General features: G+C 40.1%; 1 protein-coding gene across 7 annotated transcripts in view; it reads right to left on the bottom strand.

The window, feature by feature from the left end:
• The window catches only part of ZMYND11 (zinc finger MYND-type containing 11), a 116445-nt gene that overhangs the window by 7423 nt on the left and 83373 nt on the right, over positions 1-25649 (bottom strand). For 4 of the 7 annotated variants that reach the window (XM_059839821.1, XM_059839846.1, XM_059839836.1 and 1 more), the window contains exons 4-13: positions 22204-22248; positions 19287-19448; positions 10327-10404; positions 9847-9939; positions 8294-8381; positions 7144-7199; positions 6291-6368; positions 5627-5745; positions 3575-3782; positions 1631-1699 (exon numbers count right to left, since the gene is read on the bottom strand). In XM_059839821.1, the coding sequence (XP_059695804.1) occupies positions 1631-1699; positions 3575-3782; positions 5627-5745; positions 6291-6368; positions 7144-7199; positions 8294-8381; positions 9847-9939; positions 10327-10404; positions 19287-19448; positions 22204-22248 (996 nt within the window). The remainder of the gene's footprint in view (positions 1-1630; positions 1700-3574; positions 3783-5626; positions 5746-6290; positions 6369-7143; positions 7200-8293; positions 8382-9846; positions 9940-10326; positions 10405-19286; positions 19449-22203; positions 22249-25649) is intronic. The other 3 variants (XM_059839865.1, XM_059839855.1, XM_059839874.1) reach the window with 3 other exon arrangements.

Genomic DNA, 25649 nt, shown 5'->3' with positions numbered 1-25649 from the left:
CTAATGGGATGTGGGATCCCTGTGAAAAACCAGCTTGAGAGTGGGCAGGCTCTTGGGTCAGGCTTTTCTGACTTCAGCCAGCCTCACATCCCCAAAAGTATGAAAAACCTCTGAGGCTGTGCTGACTCCTTAGGATTACTAGAGATTTGCTAGAGATATTTTTCCCCCACGACATTCTACGTAAAGAGATTGTAGTTGCATGGCCAAGACTCCTGAATTGTTTTGGCAAACTCTGGCAAGCTCTGACCCAACAGGCTGCCCTGGAGTCTGTGATATTCCACTGACTCCATAGAAGTGCTGCAAAGATTGATCAGTACTTCAAAGGTCCTTTGAAGATCAAAGGCTAATGAGAGTCTACGTCTTGCTCCCAATAACATGGAACTCGACTCGATGACCACAGAAGCTCTGCATAATTACACAATTATCAAGAAAGCAGTCCCTGTTACTGTAGTGTACTGTGCTGAATTTAGCTGCCTGTGTTATTACAAAGTAACACCAGTTGCTCCTGCTCTTTAGAACAGATTGACGTTATACTCCTGGAAATGTTTATTGCTATTTGAAGTGTCCAAAGACATAAACAATTTTTGTAAATAAAGTTAGATGTTTTAATGCTCCTTTAGCAGTGCAGAGACAAAGCCTTGCTCAGGACTGGACTTTGTGCCTGTCTGTGTGATGAAGCATTGCTCACACCATTCAAAAGGCTGACTGTGTATTCCCTTTTGCAATCAATTACTCTCTGAGAGGTCACTGTGATTGACTTCTGGATCACTGATCAGAGAAAAGAAGGCAAATGTTAAGACATAAATATATGAAGCAAATTACAGCATTTGCTTGAGAGAAAACACAGTAAGAATGGTGAGACATTCTCCTGCAATCTCCCTATCATGCACCCAAACCAAGTTTGTGCCCCAGGGAGCAGGGATTGTGTCACTGCCCCCATCCATGAGGCTGCCTCCTGCAGGATCAGCTGCAATGGGGAGGCAGCTGCCCGGGATGAGGAGTGGCCGTGTCCCCGTTCCAGCCACCAAGGAGAGCTCTGCTCTACAGCACCCGCACCCTGCCCTGCACGGGCATCCCGAGTCCTCTGGCAGGGAACACACGCACGCACATGTGCAAATGTTTCTCGGCGATCCTCGGCAGCTGGAAGGAGGCCAGGAGAGAGTCCTTGGCGGCTCGGGAAGAGATTTACGGCTCTCTCTGTAAGTGCCCCCTCGTGTACACGAGCAATAGCGCAGCCCTCGGTTCCCTGATTCCGCAAGCGGGATACGCGGCGAAGCCCCGCAGACAGAGTGGGTAGGGCAGCTCATCGACTTAATAGTCTCGATTGCACCGCCTCATTTCTGCTGTTTGTGGGCTTACTGATATCCCGAATTTGTTATTAAAAAAGAAATGTGGTAAGCTGGCCTGCTTTATTCACGATACAGAATATGCCTGTGATGACACACATCACTTGCATGTGGGAGGCACAACTACACTTGCTAGCAGGGAGTACCAAGCTGTGGGGCTGGAACTTCCAAGGCTAATACTGTAACATCACTAAAAGGGGATTGAAATTGAAGGAGTGCTTATTAAAATTTCAGACTTTTTGTACTTTGCTATCTCTACAAACACAGTAATTGAGGTTACTCACTTCTTTTTTGAGTTCCATACTCTGGTTACGTCGTCCTTTCTTTGCTCGTGGTTCCTGAGTAACCTTCAGCTGTGAACATTAAGAAAAGCATATTGATTCAACCCAAAACCCAGTTCATTTAAGTGGCTTTCACTGTAACATGACTGATGTGCCTTTTATTTGTGATTATTTGCAATTATTTAGGGTATCAAATAGAAATGTTAATGAAACGTTCTTAAATGAGAAGCACACACAATAAACTTTCTACATTATCACTGATAACTATGACTGCACAAAGGAACAAAATTAAAGAACAAGTTCTACCATTCAACATGGACTTGCAAAAATACTCTCAATAATTCCTTTCTTCATTGCACACACAAATTCAAACACTTGTTTTCTGAGATATTCTGATATCAGTGACCCATACTCAGAAATCAGACCTACAAACAGCTGTGATTATAAAGAGGATATAAGTATGTAAATATGGTAAGATCATCCAGACTGGATTATTACTGGAGGAGTATGGAACTTTATGCTTTAGAATAAAAGTCAGTCTCGCAGTAGAAACAAGGATGGGATCTAAGTGGATGGTAATTATCTGACAGTGCTTGTGGAGAAGTTCTTATGCCTGCTTTTGAAGCATGGCTAGCACTAGCTAGTCTTAGTAACAGGATATTTCAGACTACAGCAGAACAGGGAGTTGGATGGCTACTCCTGTGTTCCTGTATCTGGGAAACGAGTAAAACAGGTATAAGCATTAGCCAAGTCAAGGATGAATAGTTGGCATCCAAGAGAAAATATGTAAATGGATAGTTCAGACCCTGTGACTGACACTTCTGGAAAAAAAAAAAAAAAAGGGAAAATACCAGTCTTTTATTTGTGACCAATTTCCTGCTTTACCACAGGCTGTTGTATGACTGCACACAAGATTTTAAATAAAGGGGCTACAAAGGGTTAGCTAAGCAAACCAGGCTGAAAAACCCTAAAACAACTTTGATAAGGAAAACCTTCCACCACAACATAGAGTTTTATAAACTTTTAAGTTTTTAGTTCCAGTTTGGGTGATAGACCTGTTTGACAAAAGGACAAAGGAAGAGGGTCAAAATACACTGATTTTTTTTTTTTTTTTTAAATACAGACATAGAGAAAGGATAGGGGTTTTAAATGAGGAAAGATGTTGCCAGGGAAAGGGCTGCCAAAAATACAGATAAGCATCCTGCAAACTATGAAAATCTTACTGCCAAGTCACCAGTAGTGAATATATAACACCCTCTTGAACAATGAATGTTTAGTAAAGATCAGCGATGATAAGGGAATTTCCATGTGGAAATGCAAAGCTTTGGATCTTGGCCATTGTTCTCTTTGTTAAAACAATGTGATTTTTCTTGTTTTGCAGAATTATTTTTAATGACTTTAATCATTTGCTGGTCATGTGGTCCTCAAGTGCAACGTTTGCACCTAACTTCAGCTGGACCTGCTGAAAATGTCATGGCTGGTGTTACTCGTGGATCTGAAGGCAGAATAGAGCTCAAAGTGAACATACTCCATCTGTGAAAAGGCTGAGCAGCCACAGGGCTATCCCTTGACAGGGCTCCAAGAAGGCAGTGTTGCAGTCCATCTGATATCTGTGACATTTGACTTGAGCATTCCTATTTAACTTTAGAAATTTTGATCTGTCTCATCAAGGTGCTGTACATGACAAACACTTTGAAACTTCACAAAGGTCATCCGAGAAACTGAGGAAAGAGGAAAACCTAAATTCTTGCTATTACTGATAGCAAGATAGGGATATAAGGGAGATAGGGAGAACAAGTGATAGGGAGAATAAGTCTTTGAACCCTTTTGTCCTCACAAACCTGCAGACAGAGCACAGGGCTAATTAACAGCGCATTAATTGAAACCCCATTGACTTTGTACTCCTTAATGAATTGGCCCAATTGCTAATATTGTAGCAGCACTCACTTGCTCATTGCTAGTGGAAGAGATGCTGGACTCTGCCTCCTCTTCCCCTTTGTCCTCATTCTTTGATTTCCAGAACCTGCCCTCCCGAAGGAAGCGCTGGTGCAGCTCCAGTTCATCACAGGCCTTCTTCCAGCCCATGCTGCGTTTCACGTGCAGCCGGTGGATGTTCACTGTGATGTCTTGAATGTTTTCAGAGGGGATCCAGGCCCTTTTCAATACACAGAACAGACAGCTCAGAAACATGAAATACAGGTGAAGCATCTCAACCTGAAAAACCGACTTCAAAAGCAGTTTTTCACAATGGCCGATCACTGACAATTCCTTTTTGATTTTTTTTTTTTAACTCAACACATTTGAAAAAAATGGACTGTGTGCTGTTAGACATTTTTGTTATTATAAATACTTGTTAGCTGTTGGTGCTATGGCTTAAAGTCTCTCTCATTTTTGATGAGCTACAAACCTTCCCCAGCAGCATCTCTTGTCTGTTCTCTTGCTAAATGCCCTGACTCAGACACAGAAACGTTTTTTTACTGGAGGTCCATATGCTAATCCAATTTAGCTCTGAACCTCTTTCCTAAAACTGTCAAGGAATGCACCAACTCCTCACCTTGAATAGAGACATTTTGTGTCCTGGGCCCCTGTCTATCAGGGCTGAACTTCCATGGGGACTGTCATGCTTGTCTGGACTGAATTCATGTCAGTGACATGGTTCCAAAGTTCCTTTGTCCACTTAAATGCGTTCAGAGAATTCTTAGAGGGTTAGATAGGCAGGTCTTGACATATTGAAAGGTTATCCCAAGCACCAGGCAACATTGGACATTGGATATAGAGTCACTGCCACGCACATCTGCCTAACAGATTAATTACTCAACAATGACATGTTTGTGTAAAGATTCTTGATTCTTGCAATATAAATTTAATTTGAGTAACGACAAAGAAACAATCCCAATTTACACCAACCAGGAGTTTGGCCTTTTGTTCAAGCACAGCACAGTAACTAAGCAATGGCACTGCAGTTAAACATCCTTTGCCTTTTGTGCCAGCAAACATTTAAGAAGTTGCAAGCACCTCATCCCACAGGTGCCAGGTTTCTTTATTAAGTAATTTTAAACTGTGTGAACTTAAAGCTAAAGATAACTAACTAATGAAATAAACTGCATTCATGAACACATTCAAGGTAAAAACATTCTGTGACTGAGGCACCAGTAAAGATCTTTATAACTCACTTTAAAGCTATTAGAAAGTTTTGGTAGTTCATATAAAAAATGAAGAGATGTTATATACTGTGCAAGTTACATGAAAGCAATTTGAATAAACAGTTACTAAAACACTGTTACTGAATTGTCTAGGTCCTTTTGGGATGCACCAAAATATACCATCTCCCAATAACCAATAATTACTTTAGAAATGTCTCTTCTCCTCACATTGTAGGCATATAAATAAAACAGCAAAATAATCCAAACCAGTACATTCACTGTCACACTGCTACAAACTTCCCGAATGCTGAACAACCAGCTGGAGAGAGAACCAAAGGCTGATCTCTAAGAGACAAGTTTCCAGTGTAAAGAGGGATTCTCTGAAATTGCAAACTGGCTCCCAGCAGGAGGCCTGTCAATGTTCTAGCAGTGAGACACAAACATTTGTGATATATATCACGGTACTAAACCACAAAATTGTAGTGCCTCAAATGAGAAATTGCCTGAAGTCAATACTGCTGGTAGAAGGAGTACATTTCTGTCCAATTTTCACCTTGGCCTGGATCAGGAGACTGCTACACATTTGAAGAAACAGCTTAAGTTCACTTACTGTCTTTAATTAAAATGGCATTAAGGAACATCCTACTGGCAACTGTGGAAAGAGAACCTCTGAGCCACTGAATTTGGACACTTCAGATGCGTTAGACTGAAATTTAGATTTTCTGAAACAATTATGGCAAAGTATTCAGTATTTCTAATGCTGGCAACAAGCTGAGCCAGGATTTACAACATGACAGATGAGATAAATTCCTTTAATATTGTTTGTAAAAAGCAGCACATGAAATTAATAAATTACCTTTGGTGGTGATGGCCAAAAAAGCGAACATCAACTTGATTGTCCTCTTTCTGCATGACTTTGGCTGGCCAAAACCCAAAGCCTTTCATTTTGGCCCAAACCAACTCATGATTAGGTATCTGGAAAAAGAAGTTGTATTTATTAGTGGATGTGAAATATTATATTGCTATCTCCCACAAATATTCTGCTGTAACACTATGCTAGTACCTTAAGAGTATGGTTACTGTTTGTGTCTAGTGCTACTTTCATTTTTATCTTCTTACATTTCCTTGTTAGACAGATTGCTTGGATCAACTTTAAAAAACCCCTAAAACTGCAAAGTCTGAAAAGGGTGTAACTGTCTATTGAAAACAGAGAGCCTAAGCAGCCTAAAAATTTACTTGTCTTTCTAGCTTCATTCAGGAGCAAAGTTTTAGTTCTGTAAGCTCCTTATTTTCTTGTGAAACTGTTGTAACTGGCTGATACCCAAGTTTTATACCTATATTGTTACAGCTTTGAACTTCAATCAACACTTCACTTGTGTAAAATAACCAGGCTTACAGAGTCTTAACCAAGCTTTTGAAGCAAGCCCCGTGAAATGGAATATTCAATGCATTAATGACACCAAAACTGCAGGCTTTCATACAGAAAAGCAAACAAATAAAAATCTGTGTCAGCAACATACACAAGGATAGCAGAACCAATTGTCAGGTCGTGCATTTGACAAATAGAAGCAGTTCTTGCAAAGCTGCAGTTCATCCAGCTGAAAAACAAAAAAAAAGGTAAATAAGCAAAAAAAAATCCTATTTATGTGATTTCAGTAGCATTCCTCTCCCTTAAGTAGTAAAATTTTTCAGCCCTGCTTACTAATTTGGTGGAGTTACTTCTGTTAATGCAAACTAAAGGTGTGGAACTGAGGTGGGCTGTGAGAGGCTGAAAGACAACCTGAACAAACATTATTCATGTTTCAGAAAAGCCAGGCAGAGGGAGAAGACTAACTGACATATTAATGATCTATTATAGATGAAATGCAAAGAACAGTTCTTAAAATTCATCAAATATTTCAAGTACATTGTGAAAGAAGTAATTCAACTGTACAAAAGGAGAAAGTGTGCCAGCTCCTCAGTTGTATTTTTTGGTCTCCCCTGAAAATGGACAAATGTTTTGATGACAATTACAGAATTTAGTAAGAGTCTCATCTCAGATTCAATTTATATTTGTAAGTACAATTATTTCTAGTCCAAATCTGTATTGCGTGATTATTTTCAGAACTAAAATTTGAATACCAGTGTTTTTAAAATTATCATCTAGTTGCAAAAAAATAAACCCAAAAAACCAACAAAACCCCAACAACAAAACCCAACCAACAACAAAAACCTAAAGAAAAAGTAAAAGGAATTCTGAATCAGCTCCTAGACTGTCTGGAGGAAATTTATAACCCAATTTCACATGCTTTTTATTTTGTAATTTGAAGAATAATTTCTGAGGTTTTGAAATGAAGTATCTTGGTTACATCTTGGTTACTTGGTGGTACTTACTTCATGGCAGGTGTCTTTGTAAAGCATCCTTGCTATATCAGCTTGTTCACTGTCCGCTGTAAATTAAAAAGAGATGGTAGAAACAATCACAGTATGATCACAGTGCTCACAAAGATTTGCAGCTGTGACATTCATGCTATAATTGTCATGCTTAAGAAGAAAAAATATAATTTAATCACTTGGACAGCCCTTCCATTTAAAATTTTCTAACAATCAGTTCAATATTTGTTTTCTGTGTCATATTTATATGCCACAATACTGCTTTTACACTGAACAATGCAAATACACATCTAAGGAGGAGCACTAGCAGGGAGACACAGTTGCTCTTAATATGGGTTCAGTTCCTTTCTCTGCTTGTGTCTTATTGGCACACTGCAGTTGCCCTAAAGCATCTGCTCTCTGCTCTGTGCTCTGAGTGATGTGTTTATCACTGAGTCTCCCTTTACACCCCTGTATTCCTCTCTTGGCATATTCACACCTCTCCCCACCAGCCACAGTGTGAATGCCTGGGGCTGCATTCAGACTGGTGCCACCCTCCTCCCTGTCCCCCTGATGGGGGCCATGTCTGCAGGGAACAACCACATCCTTCCTGAGATGGTGGTTCTGGAAAACAGGACCTGGCTACAGCTTCTGGACTGCTGCTGGTGCTTTTTTTCACTTCCAATCAGTCACTCATTACCTTCCCAGTAATGAGGCTGTACTTCCACAGTGCACCAGCAGCACACTCCTGGTGTGGATGCAGCTACATTTGCTGTCACAATAGGCCAGAAATTGCCCAAAAGTAAAAGATATATGTCCATAGTACACGTTTCTGCTGACACAATGCAGAAAACCCTACCCTACCCTAGGAAAACGTGTATACTGGCAAAAATCTGCAGTGTAGACTGACTTAGGACTTTGCTGAAGAAGAAGCAGGATGGAAAAAGTGTAATTGTCACTAAGAGGTTTATGCAGGGAGGATGAATACAGTTTCTGTAGTAGGTGGGCCAGAAAAGACCCTAAAAAGTTGTTATGCACTTTGATTTTTAAGGGTTTTCAAATTACCTCATTCACACTTAAGACTACTTAATATCAAATTCATCCTGGACTTGTGAGTTTCCTACAAATAAATACAAACCAAACAAGGCAAGCAGTAAATGTAGTATTTTACCTCCATAGAAAATCACTGTGTTGTGTAGAAGCAGTTGAGCATCTGCTTTGAACTCCTCATAACTCCTGTACTTTCCTTCATTTACTTTCTACACAAAAGAAAACACAAGGCTGTGAGAAAACTCTTCAAAGTGCTCTACCTGCTTTATGCAGAGAAGCTTTCACAGGAGTCTGCATTATGCAACACAGATCAGACACTGCTTTTCCTGCATACAATGGAATACTTACAACTTCTTTGTCATGGTTTATAAGTGCCTGAGCTTTGGCTGCCCTTTATGCAATGCCCAGAAGTAAAATAGATCCTTTAGTACTTGACCAAGTTTAAGAAAGATTTTCCTGGTTGTAAGAAGGTGAAGCTGCAGTAGCTGCAGCATAAGGTGTGGCCCAGAACATTTGTTCAAACTGAAATATGTCCCCTGAGGTGAACATTTTGTACCTTAAAATATCAGCTAGTTTCAAATCACTGTTGACTGCCTTTCAGGACTGAGCTTCCAGGATCTTCACTTGATAGTCTGTGTTATCTGATGAAAGCTGATTGTCCCAGTCTTCCAAATTCATAAAAAATGCCTACATGGAGCCATGCAATTCATTTTCTTAGTATGGCTTTTTCCAATGGGAAATGAAACATTTTCAGCTGGGCTCTCTCAAGAACATCTATGACAATTCCAATCATCAAACAAAATAACATCAGCTTGTAGAACGCTATCAAAGCCAAAAGACCTTCTATGGAAGCAGGAGAAGTTGACAGAGTGAAAGGAAGGCCTGGCCTATTTACAGGCTCAACCAGTGCTGCCAGCACTTCTAGACAGGCAGCAGTGCTGGTCTCCAAAACTGTCAGTGAAGCTATTGTTTATTTGTGCATTTTAATAATAAAACAAAGGCTCCTCACATCTGTGCTTGTAAAGGGCAAGATATACCACAGCACTGCCTACAATCCAGTTGCAGGAATGAGTAAAGATGAATATGCTGTTTATTATAGTCATGTGCAGTTGATTTATATGAGTCATGATCAGACCTTTGGCTCAGAAAAAAGGGACAATATATTTATTAGTACTTTATTTTTGGAACAATTAATGCAAAACAGATGTTTTGGGTGAGTCTGGTTTTTCATGATCAACAAAGTGATTGGTTCTTTATGAATCATTCAGATGTTTATAAAGCTGACACCCACACAAGGGCATAGTGACTAAAATCAGAATATGGTCAAAAACATTGGGCCAGAGAAGCACACACAGGCACTTGAGTCTATATTCATTGATTTAGCTAAACAGTAATTTTTCTGAAGATTTTAGGTACCTGCAGGTCCTAGTATAAGCTTAGTACAAAAGGAATTGAGGATACTCTGTGTCTGAAAACTAGGCACCACTCAAAATGGTTTTACTCAATTACCTATTTATGAGGAAAAGGTTGACCTGTTAAGCTTCCATACCTAAAGCTGGATACAATACTGAAATACTGATCACAAAGAGAATTTAACAGGATTAGGACTTTTTAAATTTTCACTATTAAAAGACACTAAAACCAGTGTAGAAGTTAGAAAGCAAGTCACTCTACCTCCTGTATAGTGGGAACATCAACAGCTGAGTGCACCAGCCTTCGATACATTGGGTGTTTGTTGTCCTTCCCTTTCTTGTTTAGATCTATAGCCTGAAAGGACCATGAGACAGCATTTGTTATTGCGTTTAGAATCTGCTTAAAACACATAAAAGAGGATCAGGAAATGCAATCGTTTGGAATATTTCAGGTGGGGACTACACAAGGGCAAACTGGGGATCTACAGCCCATGAGACTGGGTGTGTCTCAGACCTGAAAAGTTCCATGTCAGAAGAGCCACAGGCCCATGCCATAACCTGGTGACACTGATGCAAACCTCAGGGCCTGCTAAGTGTATGTGAAAACACACACAGTGCTTGTGACAGGAGACATAAAAACCACCCTCCTGTAGCCCTCCTTCCTGCACAGTCACAGGGGGGCACCCACAGTGACCCTGTGCAGTGCAGCAGGGACTGAGCAAAGCTCCCAGCTCAGACTCACCCGCTCCTTCATCCGGGACACGATGAACCGCAGGTATGTGCTCATCTCCTGTTTGCTTGTGTTTTTCTTCTTGATACTCTGCCAAAGAAAAACAGCATCATATCAGTATTTTAAACTTGACTTCAAAATCCAGCCAATAAGCATTTTCTCTGCATTAACACTTGAATTGAAAAGGTAACTTTGAATCACATTAAACACTATTTCTTAGGGAAAATCTCTTCTGAGAAATTAGTAATACTAACACGGCACTACCACCATATCTGTTACTTTGAATTATGTCTGGGCTGAGAACTTCAGCTACAGAAAAATGGTGAGTTTTATTTCCACTTGTATCCATAACAGTTTGTCAAAACCTCTCATAAAAAAGTGTCTAATTAGAATAAAGCAATGAAGAAAGTCATTTTAGGGAGCAGCTGAAAATTTATTTAATGGTCTTTTTATTAGCAAGGCATTAATAATTTTAGTAAAATAAGAAATAATTTAAAAAATAATATCCTGTATCTACAAATTATGTGCTGACTAAGCAAAATGACACCATCTGGGAGGAAGACAAATTGGCTCTAGCCAGTCGAAACTCAGAGCACTTTTTACTGCTCAAGAAACATAGCTATCTGGGAGTTTTGTGGTTCTTCCTTAACAAAATTTAATCCAGATTCTGGAACACTGATCACTATTTTTAGCAGTTCAGGGTCCAGAGCTTTCCCCTCTCCTTTCAGACTGTTATAGAGACTTACCCCACCCTTCAAAGTATAACCAGGCTAGTGGGAACCCTGCATACCAAAAATGTGCTGCTAGAGAGAAGGTGTCTCTGCAAATGCCTAATGTGCTCTTACAAAGCAGCCTTTCCAATCCCTGTGCACAGCTCTGCAGAGCCCTACAACAGCTGGCTGCAAAGTGCTACCTCCTCCCTGCTTTTACCTACAGTAGCTCTCCCAAAGCAAAGCACAGTGAAACAACAGCATGGGTTCCAGGTCTATTACCCTGAACTGTTCCTAACAGCTCACATCTCCTGCAAGGCATTCACTCCTCCTCACACCTTGTGCACTGACTGCCAGGCTGAGCTCTCCCCCTCTCATGCCTCATTTCACCCCTCGTGTGCAAACTGTGTGGACCAAACTGGCTCAGGTGCACCTGCATCCTCAAAATCTGACGGCCTTTAGCAAGATCCACATAATTGTGCAGATGATGGTTGCTTAGCAAACACCAGAAAAAAAATGAATCCATGTTCTAATATGGAAATAAAAGAGGCTTAAAAATTATCTGTCACTAGAAGTGTGCTATTTTTCACTGAATTACTTATATATGACTCTGGATATAGGGCTCACAGACATTGAGTACAGAGCACCTCCTTTTACAAATTTACTTGGCAAGAATAAAATTACACATTAGGACAAAAAAAGCTGATAGGATTTGATTGTGTCTCCCCTGTTTATATTCCTCCTGCAAGACACCGAGGAACTGAAAACCACAGGCTGTTCCCCTGTGCTACAGCAAACTTGCAAGTTATCCATCTCAGGATTGTACTTACTACCTTTCTTGAAACAAAACTGTACATGGCACTACCTGCAAAGCTGCTCATTTGATTGCTTAACAGCAATTAGAATCATTACAAACTGTGCTGAGATACCAGCTCAGTCACCAACCTACTCAGACACTGCATGGTACATAACAACACTACAGCTTCCTCCTGACTGGGAAAAACTCTCTTGTGGGAAGGGCCAGCCCTTTCTAAACCTACAGTTCCTTTAAGCATTATTTTCATAATATTAATGGTTGCCTGGCCTTCCTTCCAAACTGTGGACTGACAGAGAATTTATCCTGCACTATATATCTGAATCACATTCTGTATTTCCATGTTTCACTCTGACTACCAGGAGAAACGTGCATTCTGCTGGAATTCAAATCACCTACTCAGTTTCTCATAAACCAACATTGCCACTGCAAATGAAAACCCAAATGTGCATTAAATTATCTGCATTATGAAACACTGCTGTCATTTTGTCATTTCAGGCACTGGAGTGCTGTGTGCTTGCTAATGACAAAGCATTTTAAAAGACTGAAACTTATAAGGACACAATAAAACTCACATGCACTGACTAGTCCTACACCTCTTTTTCTGACATGGCTCTGGAATTTATCATCCTTTGAAGGTATTTCAGAATTCATGTGAGCCATTTTTCATGCCCTGCTGGGCAAGACAGTTTGAAAGAGACTGTTGAGATAGATGGTTTACAGTCTTATCCTTGAGATCATAAGAAAAGATAGATAGCTGGCTTTGTATAGTTATTGATGTCAGCAATTAATATCATCTTAAGCACCAATGAAAATGATATAATTAACTTGCCAATTCTGGCAAACTTTAATTTTTCCACTTTTCCTTCAATTCCCTACACTGATTTATTTTAAGAAAAACTTGATCTCCATGTTCCTCTACTAAATTTTGAAAGGTAATAAATTTAGGGAATTGGAGCCTATGAGCCAGCAAAATGTCTTTTTATGGCAAGGCTGCTCACCCTTTGTAGAAAGCCAGTTACATTTCGAGCACTTCATTCACTTTTCAACAATAATTAGCCATTTAGGAGGTAGCATTCACACATTCTTTGGAAGTTATAATGGAAAACGTGTAGGTTTTTAATAAAAAAACTCCTCCTTTGTATTTTGAAGACTTGTAGTGTTCTCAGAGTCATCAACCTAGAGCCACTTAAAGCAGGAAAATAGATAATACTAGATGGGGACTATGATTTGCATAAAATCTATTTATATTGCTCTGACACAAGATAACATACCCACTTTCAGGTCCCCTTTGTAGGCAGAGTGATAGAGAAGAAAATATAAATGAAAATTAGTTTTTCTAATTTCCTACCTTCAGGAAATAAAAACAGAGATAGTGGCAAGATCCACTCTCTTTTCCCTGTCAGATCTACTAATATACTCTACTGGAAACCCTGTTCAAGTTCAAGTTTGTTTCAAGGAGACTGCTGAGATTCAATCCAGCCCCCAAAATGTCAGCATCCTTATCCTTTTACATAACCTATTTGTGGGAAAAATTATCTGAATACAGGACTGTACCAGGTCTGGCTGGGATGAAATCAATTGTCTCCACAGCAGCTGGTGTGGTGTTGTGGTTTAGATTTGTGACCAAAACAGTGATGGTGACACGTGGGTGTTCCAGCTCCTGCTGAGCAGTGCTTGCACAGGAGAAAGGCCTTGGCAGTTTCTCACTCTGCCCCACAGTGAACAGACTGGGGAGTGCCCAAGAGGCTGGGAGAAGACCCAGCAAGGCAGATGACCTGAACTAACCAAAGAGCTGTTCCAGGCCATGGAACCTCATGCTCTGCAATAGAAAGGAAGAGGAGGGGGCTTAGGGGGAGTTTAGCCATCTCTAACTCAGGAACTGTCTGGGCACTGATCTATCCATGAGGGTGGGGAGTGACTGCCCTTGCACCACCTTTGTTTGGTTTTCTTTCTCAGCTGGGAGTTGAGGGGACATGGGAGGGCAGCCCTGGGGTGCTTGGCTGCCTGCTGGGGTTAACCTGCAGCACAGACAAGTCCTGAGGCACACAGCCCTAGAGAGAGCTGCAAACCTCCTGCTTTGAATCAAGGTAAACTGAAAGCCTTGGTCAGGCCTATGTGTTTAGACAGGGGATGAAGGAGTGAAGTAATAACCTCCCCAATAGCAATCCTCATGTAGAAGATTAATGAGAATTGGTAGGTGAAAGGCCAAGCCTGCAGCCTAGCTCTTTTCTCGTGGGTGCAGGAAATACCTTCTATGAGCCTTATTCTCTGCAGCACATCTGTTCCTTAGAAGCTGGAACCTGAAGGTTACATTGCTCTTTATATTCAATATTCCAGATTAATTATACTGCCTAGCTCTTCAAGAGGGTAACAATATATTGCTACTGTGCAGGTGTGACTTATTTAGCAATTCTGACATGCTCACAGTGCAGGGCTTCACTGCAAGGCTTTACAAACCACATGAGGCTAGAGAAACCAGGGGCACTTCCCAGAAACACTCCATCCTGCAGTAGCACCAGGGGATGATGGAAGTGACAAACCTCTGCACTCTGAGTTAGCTCTCAACTCCCATGGTGGCAGTGGCCACTGTGCTGCAGTTGCTGCAGTCTTTCGTTTGAAGAGAAAAAACCAGGAAAGCTCTAAGAAATGCAAGGTGTCAGTGGCAGCATTCTGTCTAGCTATAGGCATTTAAATTACATCTGCACTGTTTAAAGAGGTTTCCATTTCCCTGTAATCTCCCATTAATGAATACTTTTCCCTTCCTCTCTCACCTGTCCTGTGTATGCACACATCAAAGAGCTGCATTTCAGTTCAGTGATGGGTTATGTGAAGGCTGCTCAATGGCAGACACACGTTTCTAAGGCATCAGTTGCATTTTCAGAAGCAATTCAGGGCTCCAGGGGTCTATTTGCAGAGGGGAACTATGAGCATGAGTCTAACATACACTCAGCACTGCTCTTTAGAATCTTCTTGCCTTACACACTGGCCCTTGGACTTTTTTAGGGCTTAAATTGCCAGAGGAATTTGGTGCAACATATGGAAAGCTTTACTGCTCTGCTGCCCTCTCAAACTTTCAACCCTCAGGTCCTCAGGTTTCCTGTATCATTAAGAAAGGTATGCAGGCACATGGGATGGGTCTCAGAGCAACCAATGCACTGTGTGCCCTAAGCATCACACAGAAAAGCTTCTGCAGGAGCAAAAGATGCCCTAAGATGTGCCTCTTTCTGATCAGATGCAGTAGAATTAGACTTTTTAAAGCATCAGGTGCTTTTGGAAATGTTACAGCTGAATCCACAAATTGATTTCTACATGTATGGTGCATTAAGCACTTTCTGAATATGAAGCAAATATGAATTAAATTTGCTTCTATCTGCACAAAGAAGGTGGCAGGAGGCTCTAAGTGGAGCTTACCCAAGTTTGCCCACTGCTGTGGACAAATTCCTTTAATCTTTATTCAGTATGTGCTATGCAGTGCCCAGCTCTGTCAGCTCCCTGATTTACTCCAGGGTGCATGGCAGGGACTGGTGAGGACAGGTGTGAGCTCTGTGTGAGCTCTGTGCTGCTAAAACTGGTCCTACACTAGGACTGCCCTTTACCCACCCACCCATGACTATTATTTGTGGATCACACCAAATACTGTTTCAGGAATATGCCTCCCCATCCAGGTCTCAAACTCCTTCCATAACACCATGAAATAAGCCAATAAAGGCAGATTCTTTCCTCCCTGCTTGTATTTGACATGCACCACCTTGACTGACAGCTGGTACCTAAACTCCCCTGTTCTAAGCACTTGAGAAACTTCACTTAAGTAACCTCCATCTTCCTGTGCTTCTAACTCTCCACTGCTTGTCATTCTCACTTATCAAATTTTGTCTGAAGTTGATTGTGAACTGCATAATGGTTTATTTTTATGTACCCTAGGAAATGCTCAGTACAGTAACCAGCACTCAGAAAAAGCCAATCTATAGAATGCTTCCCAGCACAGTATTTAATATCTTCAGCTGTACAGACTACTTTGGTCTCCTGTATATAAACCCCAGGAACACTGGAATACCCACTATGGTAGGTAAATTGGCTTTAAGTCCTTGCAAAGAACATTCATGGAAGACCAATCTCTCATCAGATGATTGTAAAAATATTTAGTAGTCAAGCAAAACCACATGACTAATTCTTTCCTTCTGTTTCATGAATCAAAATCTATTTCTCTGGGACAAATGATATATCAAAATGCTTAATTTTGCCTTCCTATAATTTTTTTTTAAATTTGGATTTTTAGACAAGAAATAATAATAGTCAGTTACACCAACATGATCAAAATTCTCCTACTCATAATTTTGTATGTATCTATTCCCCCTCCAAAAAATTAGAATTTTGGCAGTACTTTTTGTAGCCTTTAGGTAACAAATTAACAGCTGAAGAAAATTAATTCTCTTGTTTTATATAATTGAAGAGAAGCAATAAATGTAGAAGTTTCCTATATCTTTTAGAGACAGAGGTGGCTAACCCTGTCTGGAATGAACTATTCCAGTAGTGAAAAATGTAATCTCTAAGATCATTCAATATTAAGTTTTTCTCTTGTGACTTGTCTACCAGGAATTTTGCTGACAATGCCAATTTATTTCACTTAAGACAATGATTAGTCAACAGTCAGGGAAAAATTTCAATCAGTGCAATATGGTTTGAATTGAACTTTGTTTGACTTTTGACTCCTGCTGAGAGTTATACAGGGTACAAAAATACTCAGAGTGGAACCATCAATTTAAAAAAAGAAAGAAATGAGGAACTGGACATTGCTGTTTATGGATGCAATGGAGAAAAACCACGAACAGGCAGAGTTCAGAACAAGGTTTGAAAGGGATTGTTATAAATTATATGGGAAGAAAATATTTTTTTAAGCTATGAACAAATCTTTAGCAATGGCCTTTATAAAATATTTCTGAGTAGCCAAGTGTGCAAGATAAAATTGCACTGGTTGATCAAACTAATACAACCAGCAATTCTGAAATGAAAGATTCAAAGGCTTGCTGACCTTGGCAGCATTACAGGAGCAATCTTTACATAAGAATGAAGTGTTCTTAGATTATTTCTCCCAATATATTATGTTTTAAACATACTTTTACTTCCCCTTTGTAAAGAGCTTTGAGATCTCCAAGTGAAAAGTGCTATGTCCAGTTATGGAATTAAATATGAAAATATATGTATCTCTTTGTCCCAGCTATCACTTTTCTTGAAGATACTTATTTACTGCTGATAACACAGTGTAAATCCCCCATTGCCCTTATGCAAGATGGTTAAGCTCTGTTATGCCCTCTGGACATCAGCCAGGGCTCTTTCCACATTATCAGTTTTTTTGAATATAGGCCACTTTCTTGCTTTTAAAATGAAACTAGAGCAGTCATTTCCTAGGAGGGTGGGGAGAAAGTAGCAGAATACTGAAGGATGACTACTGACACAAGGATGCTGACTGCCACACTTACAGGACTGTGCCAGCCTCCTTAACCCAAGTTTGCAGGATTAGGGCTTGAAGTGATTTGAATTAACAAAGAAAAAAAGGAGCTGCTGGCACTGGGGGGGGAGAAAGGATGCCATGGCATTCACAGTGGCAATATCCACAAAAATTGGGTGATCATCACCTGAGGCACTTAACAAGCCAAAGGCCTCTGGGGCAGGAAGCATTTAAGAGCCCCCAAAACCTCTCCTTAATATTTGTATAATAAAAAAAGGGACCAATATGCAGAAAGATAGGCAGAAAGCACATGGCTCTAGCTTCACAGGATTTTTTTTTTTTAAGGTAAACATTTATTTAATATCATTGCCATAAAGGACTTCAAGGCTCCATGATGAAAGTCAAACTGTTCTCAAAGCTGATGTATCAGAGCATATTTCCAGCAATGATTCAGCATTTCCACTCTGAGGACATCCATGGGACAAGAGAGGTGTTATGAAACCACCTCATACACAAGGTGGCATAAACCATCCACATTCTCTACCTTCACCAGGCATCATCTAAAATTCCTGGCAAACTACAGTGAAGACTGCAGGCTGTTTACCTAATTTTGGCTATTTATAGGAATAATCAATACTTCTATTAAGACCCAGCAATTATTAAAGAGATTTATTTAAAAATCTGAAAGTAAATCATCTATATATGGTCATAGGTTTTGTTTTTAACAGAGGGAATACTGAGTAGCTAAATTAAATGCTAGCAATTCAATATGCAGAGATACAGTATATGTCTTTATTCTCAACAGTTTTTTCCCTGTCATTCCTTCCTTTTCATTACTTTCAGCTTCCTTGAGGTAGCCCTGATTTTCTATTTCCCTAAACCCTGAGAGCTCCTTGAGAGCAAGCTGCTCTCCTGAGAGCAATCTGAGGCAACAACAACAGGTTTTGTGGAACTCACTCTAAGGTAACAACATTCAAAAAGTGCTGGTTTGAAACAAAACACTCCATGTGTTTTCAACAACTGCTTCCCCATCCCACAAAGTGCCTGAAACCTTACATTCCTTGCAGCACAGATCATCCTAAGGTCACTCTGCTGCTCTGCAGCTAATCCAAGCTTTTAGCAAAGGAAGTGCCTCTCTCTCCAGCAATCCCAGGCAGAGGGAAGTGGCAGTTTTATGCCCTTCTGTAGCAACAATTTTATCTGAAACATACATGTGCATTATTCCTTCCACAGGAAGGGAGCCTAGCTCTCTAGGAAGCCTAGTGAAGTGCTCCATTTGGGGAGGTGACAGATGACAACAGCAACAGGTATTTGGCTGATTCAAGGCTAGGTACCAGTAAGCACCATCCTGACCAGAATGTTTCATCTTCTAATGACATGTAGACAACATATCTGCCTGTTCTTGGAAAGTATAGAAAAAATGCTTTTTGCAGTTTCCTGCCACCCTCATAAGAATAACATTTTTAAAGAAAAAGCAACATAGATATGGATGCCATGAGTGAAATCCAGATTGCCCTTTTTGCACCAATAGAATCCACATCAGTAAATGAAAAGCAGGATTTAACTCCATCTTTTTGACACTAGCCTCATCAGTAACATGATTGTGGCTTTCTAACATAAAATACCATTCCAATAAAATATTAAGAATGCAAGTCATCAAAATACAAAAATGATTCATTAAAACAACATTAAGTAAAAACAGTAGCATCTTATACAGCAATTTGTTTACTCTTGTTGAAGGCTCCCACACTTTACTGCACTCAGGTGCACACTCTGGCACAGGGTACTGTGCAAGTAAAACTTGCTGGAGTCTTCAGTAATGGCCATCTGCTACATGCACCACATTTTGGTACCTCTGTACAGATGCTCTAGGTATGTACCATCATTTCAATATTCAGTTCTTTACCCAATAACCTGGCCAGACCCTCTGGACACTTTCATAAATCTATAAATGAATATCAATCCTCTAATCAGCACATGAAATCTCATAGGTACTCACCCTGCAAACTGGGCACTGCCAGTGACTACTGCTGTCTCTAAGCCTGAACTCATCAGACAAACACTTGGAATGATACACACGAAAACACAGGTCACATATCAACACCTCTCCAGGCAAATGGCATTCAAAACAATACCAGTCATGATTTTCTGTTTCCCAGTCCTACAAAAAATACAAAATATTTTGGTATGACATTCTGTCAAAATCTGCAGGAACTAAGAACAAAATTGATATGTCTTGAAATCCAGCAGCAATTAGACATTATAAACATTTTAAAGAAGTGTATAATGTTTAAAAAACAGGGGAAAACCTACGTGCTTAAAGATCTTCATCAATTTAATACACACTAACTCAAATAGAATATGAATGCCAAGTTTTAATTTTTTCAATTGTCTGTTTAGTTACAATTTCAAATATGAGCTCTGTCCACAATGAAAAGTGGGTTTGTTTTCTACCTTTGTGTAAAACATTTGTTGACCTCTCTGTATTAGATTGCAAACAAAAGTTTGTGCACCTCAACAGACCATACCTATTTTCTTGGGCTATTTTCCTTAGTTTGATTGTTACATTATATTTTCAGCTGTAATTTTCTGAAGGGCGGTCCCTTCCAGTCTTTACTCTCTTAAAACTGACAACTTTTCAGCATCAAAGTGTTGAGTTACAAGAAATAAAGGAAATCATGAACCAATTACTGCAAGAAATGTTTCTGCTAAGCAATCCCAATGCAATTCAAAACATATAAAATGTTTCAGTTGCCGTGCTCAATAGCACCCGGCTCATTCCTGAAATGTCCTGCAGTAGACAAAGGATATGGTTCTGCTGATGCACAGGTGTCTTTAATATACTCTTCCTTGAAAATTCACCCCCAACGGCCAAATTCTGACCTTTAAAACATGTGCACAAGCTTTGCTGAAATAAATGAGAGCAGCATGCATATAATTTGGAGGCAGAATTTTGCTCTAGGAATCTATAGTTCTAAAACCAAGCAGAATTGCCAGTGGCCGCTGTGAAATGTTTATGTTTGTTATCTGAAATGCCACAGTTTTCTTTACACTTAGAAGACAAAATAGCTGTCATATCTCAGATAAAACTCCCAATGCCTTTTCATGTCAAATGTCACTTTTCAATGGGTTCAGATCTCTGAAAAAACTACTCCTATTCTTCAATAAATTATCTTGACAAAAATCTGATCAAGCTATTTTTAATGTCATGTTGTAAAGGTGGAGTTAGCAATTCCCACTGACTGCCAGAGCTGGCATTTGCCTGATTTTCACTATGCTGTGCCTGGGCAGTGCAGTCCTTGTGTGCAAGGTCTCCTCCAGCGGAGCAGCGCGAGAAGGGCCAGCTCAGGTGGCACCTCCAGTCCCTTGTGCTGAAGAGCGGCCGTGCTGTGCACAGAACCATCTGACCAGAGCCCCATCAACACAAGAGGTTTTGGGACAGCCCCAACCCAGACTGCCTGCACTAAAGCTGATGTACCATGAATGTTGGTTTGCTGGGCTAGCGAGTTTAGAGGGGGAAAAACCCACCCTATGAAATCTTAACCAGGGATTTTTGAACTCAGAACTTTGCCCTCCTTTGTTGTGCAGATTAACAGTGTAACTTGACCTTTTGTCCTTTCTCCTCATTTCAGTTCATTGGCAAATTCTGTATATCTCAAAATGGCATAACACCACCAAATTTGGCTAAAAGAACACAAATCTTTCCCCTTCCAAAATCCAGTGGCTGTGTACTTTGGGAACCCTTTCTTTAGGATATTTTGTGAACAACTAAAGATACTGCATTGTTGGTGTACTTGATTTGCCTGTAGACTGAGAAAAATCAGGATAAAGTAGTGTTTTGTATTTCATTTATATTAATTGTATGTAGAAAATGAAAAAAAAAAAAATCAGGTGGCAGTAAAGGGCCAATTAAGCCAGAAAAATAATGTTTTGGTTGAATGTATATTTAGAAAAAAATTAAGCTGAGAAGACCCCAAGAAGTCCTGCAATTTCACCACAGAATCAGGATTCCAGGATTCTTAATTTCTGTTTGTATTAGTTACGTATTCGTATCTCCCAGATATTCCATTGTTAAGAAATATGCTGGCAAAGAGATGTGGAATTTCATAAACATACGGAAATATATTTGCTGGCAAGAAAAACCATACACTCCAGCCAGAAACCATGACGTTAAATAAAACAGCAGAAGAGGCTTCCTTCAGTATTCACACTGCAAAGTTTTGAAAACCTCATTATTTCTAAAGACAAGGATTTCACAGAAAAAAAGTTTTTGTTTAATGCAGTATATTTAGTGCATAAGTATACATAAAACATTAATTTGTGCAATATATTTGAAAAGCTAGTTAAAAAAAGATTTAAAAAGGTACATAACCCTTGTGGACAACTGCCCTATTGACTTCAATAGCGAGGTCAGAGGCATTAGTTTTCCTCCAACAGCAATGAAATGTTGGTTATTGCTCCTCTCGGTTTACCTAAGTGTGAATGGGAGGGGAATGTGCTCCCAGCACTTTATCTATTTATTTACTCATTTATTTTCATGCAGGAGATGGGATTAGTTTAGCTGTGCCCAGCTCCGGCTGCCGCCGCTCGGGCTCGGGCCGGTCCGGCCGCTCCGGCAGCCGCGGGCGCGGCGGGGCTGCAGTTCCCGCTCGCACCGCCAGGTGTCGCCGGGCGCTCCCGAAAGCGGCGGCCCAAGGGCGGCCGCGGTGACAGCGCCGGCAGCGGCGACATCCGAGCGGCCACGGCCAGCCCCGGAGCCCGCCCGACACACGGGGTGTGCACGCTCAACCCGGGACCGGGAGTGATATGGATGATGGTGGTGGCTAAGAGACTAAACTAAGCTATCCTAATGGAAGACAGAAACGTAATAGAAAATATGACAGAATTCAAAACCACATAGTGCAAAAATTGTTCACCTTGTTTTTTGCTGCTGTCTGGGAAAAAGGCTGCATACCGTAGGCCTTTCAAAATAAAAACAAAACAAACTTTGTATCTATACTGTAAGCCATCTGGTTATCAGGATATACACAAGGCTAGAAAGAATTCATGCACAGTGACCAGGAAATCAATCTGTTAGTTCTAACTTCTGGTTGCATACATTTCCTCCTGCATTCCTGGAATGCTACCTGACACTTTCACCACATTTTATTTCTTTAAAATATCCCACGTACTTATATGATTAAAAGAACCCAACACCCATCATTCTTATCCATATACACACCCACCACCAGGCCAATTTAAAAATCATCAAGAATATTAATGATTGTTAATTAATGCACTCTCTTTGATATATAAACCTTCTCTGGGCATCTAAAAAAGATCTTTCTGACATAATTTACTGTAAAGGGAGTTGCCCCACCAAAAGCAAAGCAACACCTTTGCTGTATATCATCGAAGGTTAGGTTATCACTTTATGGATAAAACTCACAGTCCTTGTTTGTGTATAGAAGGTGATACATTTTCCCCGGGCCATGCAGGCTGAGGAAGGATCTCCTCCACAGGGACTGAGTTTCCTGGCGCAGGGAGGGAAGGGCTCCGGGGTCGCTGTGCTGCAGACAAAGGGAATCCTCTGCCCAAGTTCAGCGGCACCAGCCCGGCCCCGAGAGGGAGCGCATTTGGCAGCAAAGCTGCAGAACTCAGATCCAGCAGAGACCTTCCCCCTTGGTCCTGCCCAGCCGCCCGCTGCATTCACGGATCTATGCATCAGCAGGACAGCAAATGAGTTTGGGGGACTGTGTGCAATAGCCAAAGAGCTGCGCTCTGTTAAGCAGAGCGGGATCTTGCAATCATATGGGTCACACGTGGTGACTTGTTCTTTATATTCAAATCTGTCAAACATTATATCATAAAGGTCACTTTGCACTGACATAAATAGCTGAGGTTCACTCGGCAACGTGAGTGAAGTGCTGCAACAATTTCAAAAATAGATCTTAATTTATGACCGGCATGTAAGCTTACTTTTCTTTGTCATTTGTCTTAAGTGGGTTGTCTTAAAGCAAATACATACATTTATTCTGGAAGTACAGAAAAATAACATGGGATAGAAAATGTCAGGCTATCCAGAGCATTTGACAATTTAAATACAGATAAACCCAACAGAAAGGAATGAATCATCATGTCGTAGCCTTTACTGTAAAATAAAATACAAAGTTGTTGTCAAGGAAAGAATAATTTTAGTGCACAAAGAAAATGTCCATTATAATGCAAATGTACATGGAAAAGAAATGCTTACTCATTAGTAATGGAGATTTACTTAGCTGTAATTGAAATAGGGAATCTGTATGTTGGAGAATGTGACATCCTGCTGTACAATTAGCATACCATTAAGTAGAAGATGTGAAGCACATACTGACAGTAAAATTAACAATAACTTAGAGGTCACAATTGTAACTATTAGGTCACTTCCATACCACAGCAAGCCCGTAATTATTGTAAAAAAAAAATGTTAAAACAAGTAATACATTTTCATTTTCATATAAATTATATGTAGGTATAGCACATGAAAACAGTATAACCTCCTTTCTTAGACTTTGTCTAAAAGGACCACTTTGCCTTTTTATAATGCACATTCCATTAACATAGCTCATTTCTTACCTGTTAATCTGTTTTCTCCAAGTCCCTTAATGGTAGCCCAGATACTCGGTATTAAGTCACTCTACTATCAGGTGGAGAGAGGAAAAGGGAGGGGGAAAAAAGCAAAACTCTATTCATGAAACTCCCCCTTATGGGGATTTGCTGGTTTCACACAGTTGAACTAGATTTCCCAAACAATCCAAATTATGGATATCCTTTGGACTCAACCAGTAAGCTAAAAAAAAAAGGGTCATATAGATGGGAAAGACAGTTATAAGTCAGTTACCCCTTTGGCACAATGATGTTTATTTACAAATAGTATACATACAGTTCTGTTGTCCTACATTCAATATGAAGCAAATGAAGGAAATCACTTCCCATGGAGTTCATGGTTCCCAGCATTTCCTGTGTGGCACTTGTCCCATAGCACTCTTTGCACTTTTTTTCCTCCCAGGTGTTCTAAGTGCTTCTCCAGCATTTTTTTTACGTGTGTGCTGCTGTGGTGTTCCTCTCTCCCCTACACTCCTGCACACACAGTTCCTTCCACAGGTGGGAGCTGGATTTTCACTCAGACCCACCTGTGCACAAACTCACAGTCAGCCCTGCGTGGTGTCTAGGCTTTAACAGTCCCTAGAGCTCCAGCTGCCCAGTGGATAAGAAACTTAGAGTAGTTTTTCACTAGTTTCAAGAAAGAGTATTAGCAGATTCACAGTAGCTTTCACCCGCCGTGTAACACTTTTGGTCTGTCACAGTGGTAAAATCTAGAATGGCAACAAGGTCCATGCCAGCAGATAGAAGTAATTTAAAAAATATAAATTATTTAAAAATAGTAGTATTTGCATGCTACATTTATTTCAAGTAATTCTCATCACCAGCCCAAGACTTTAGTGTAATCTTTTCATGATTATTTCAAAACCCTTTAAAGAATGTCAATAAATGAGTTCCTACTATTTCTCAGTTTCCCATTTCTTTAACATATAATGAGATAGGCCATGCCCAATTTAAAGATATAATTTCTGAAGCAAATGTTCTGGATTCTGATATCTTAGGATTTGGGAACAGCCATAAGGAACACTTCCATCTCTTCTCACCTCTATCAGCTTTAAAATCAAAGTTCTTCATATTTTCCCCTCTTCAACTAAGAGAGAAGCTTTTAAAATCTTGGGTTCTGATATCAAGGTTTCTTTGCTGGCCTTCAATAACTCTTCACTGGAACCCAACAAAATTGACTACCAGTCCATATCAAGTAGAAATATACACTGAAATAAGTGCCTCACAAGAATGATGTTCTTTTTTTTTTCCACATCTTTGATTTTGCTTAGGTTTTGCAACATGCATCCATCATCATCTGCTGTTGGGAAGTAATTCCTATCTTCTCTACTTAATCTTTCATATTTCAAACATTCTACTGCAAATTAAAAGCCTTTATTATATAAGAAAAGGTGGTACTGCATTCTAGCATGGATGGATCTACCATTTCATTACTCTCCTCTGGTACCCAGGTCCTCTCTTTAAGAGGACTCAGAGTATGCTGCAGGAACCTATGCCCCCACTCACATTAAACAAAGCAGCATCTATTTCTGTCTAAACACATTTTCCATTCTTAATAAATCAGTTCCTTTTTGTCTTTTTCAGGCAGCATCTGCTCCATCAAAGCTTTCTCAATTAGACATGAGCTTTACTAAAGGTAATTGCTAAAACCTTGCAGTACATCTTTATGACTCACAACTGTCAGGAGCCAGAGTGGGGGTGCACTACCTATGAGACTTCTGTCCTCCAGCACAAAACC

This window comes from Haemorhous mexicanus, chromosome 1, assembly GCF_027477595.1.
Source record: "Haemorhous mexicanus isolate bHaeMex1 chromosome 1, bHaeMex1.pri, whole genome shotgun sequence".
Classification (NCBI taxonomy): Eukaryota; Metazoa; Chordata; class Aves; order Passeriformes; family Fringillidae; genus Haemorhous; species Haemorhous mexicanus.
This window is presented reverse-complemented; position numbering and strand designations above follow the sequence as displayed.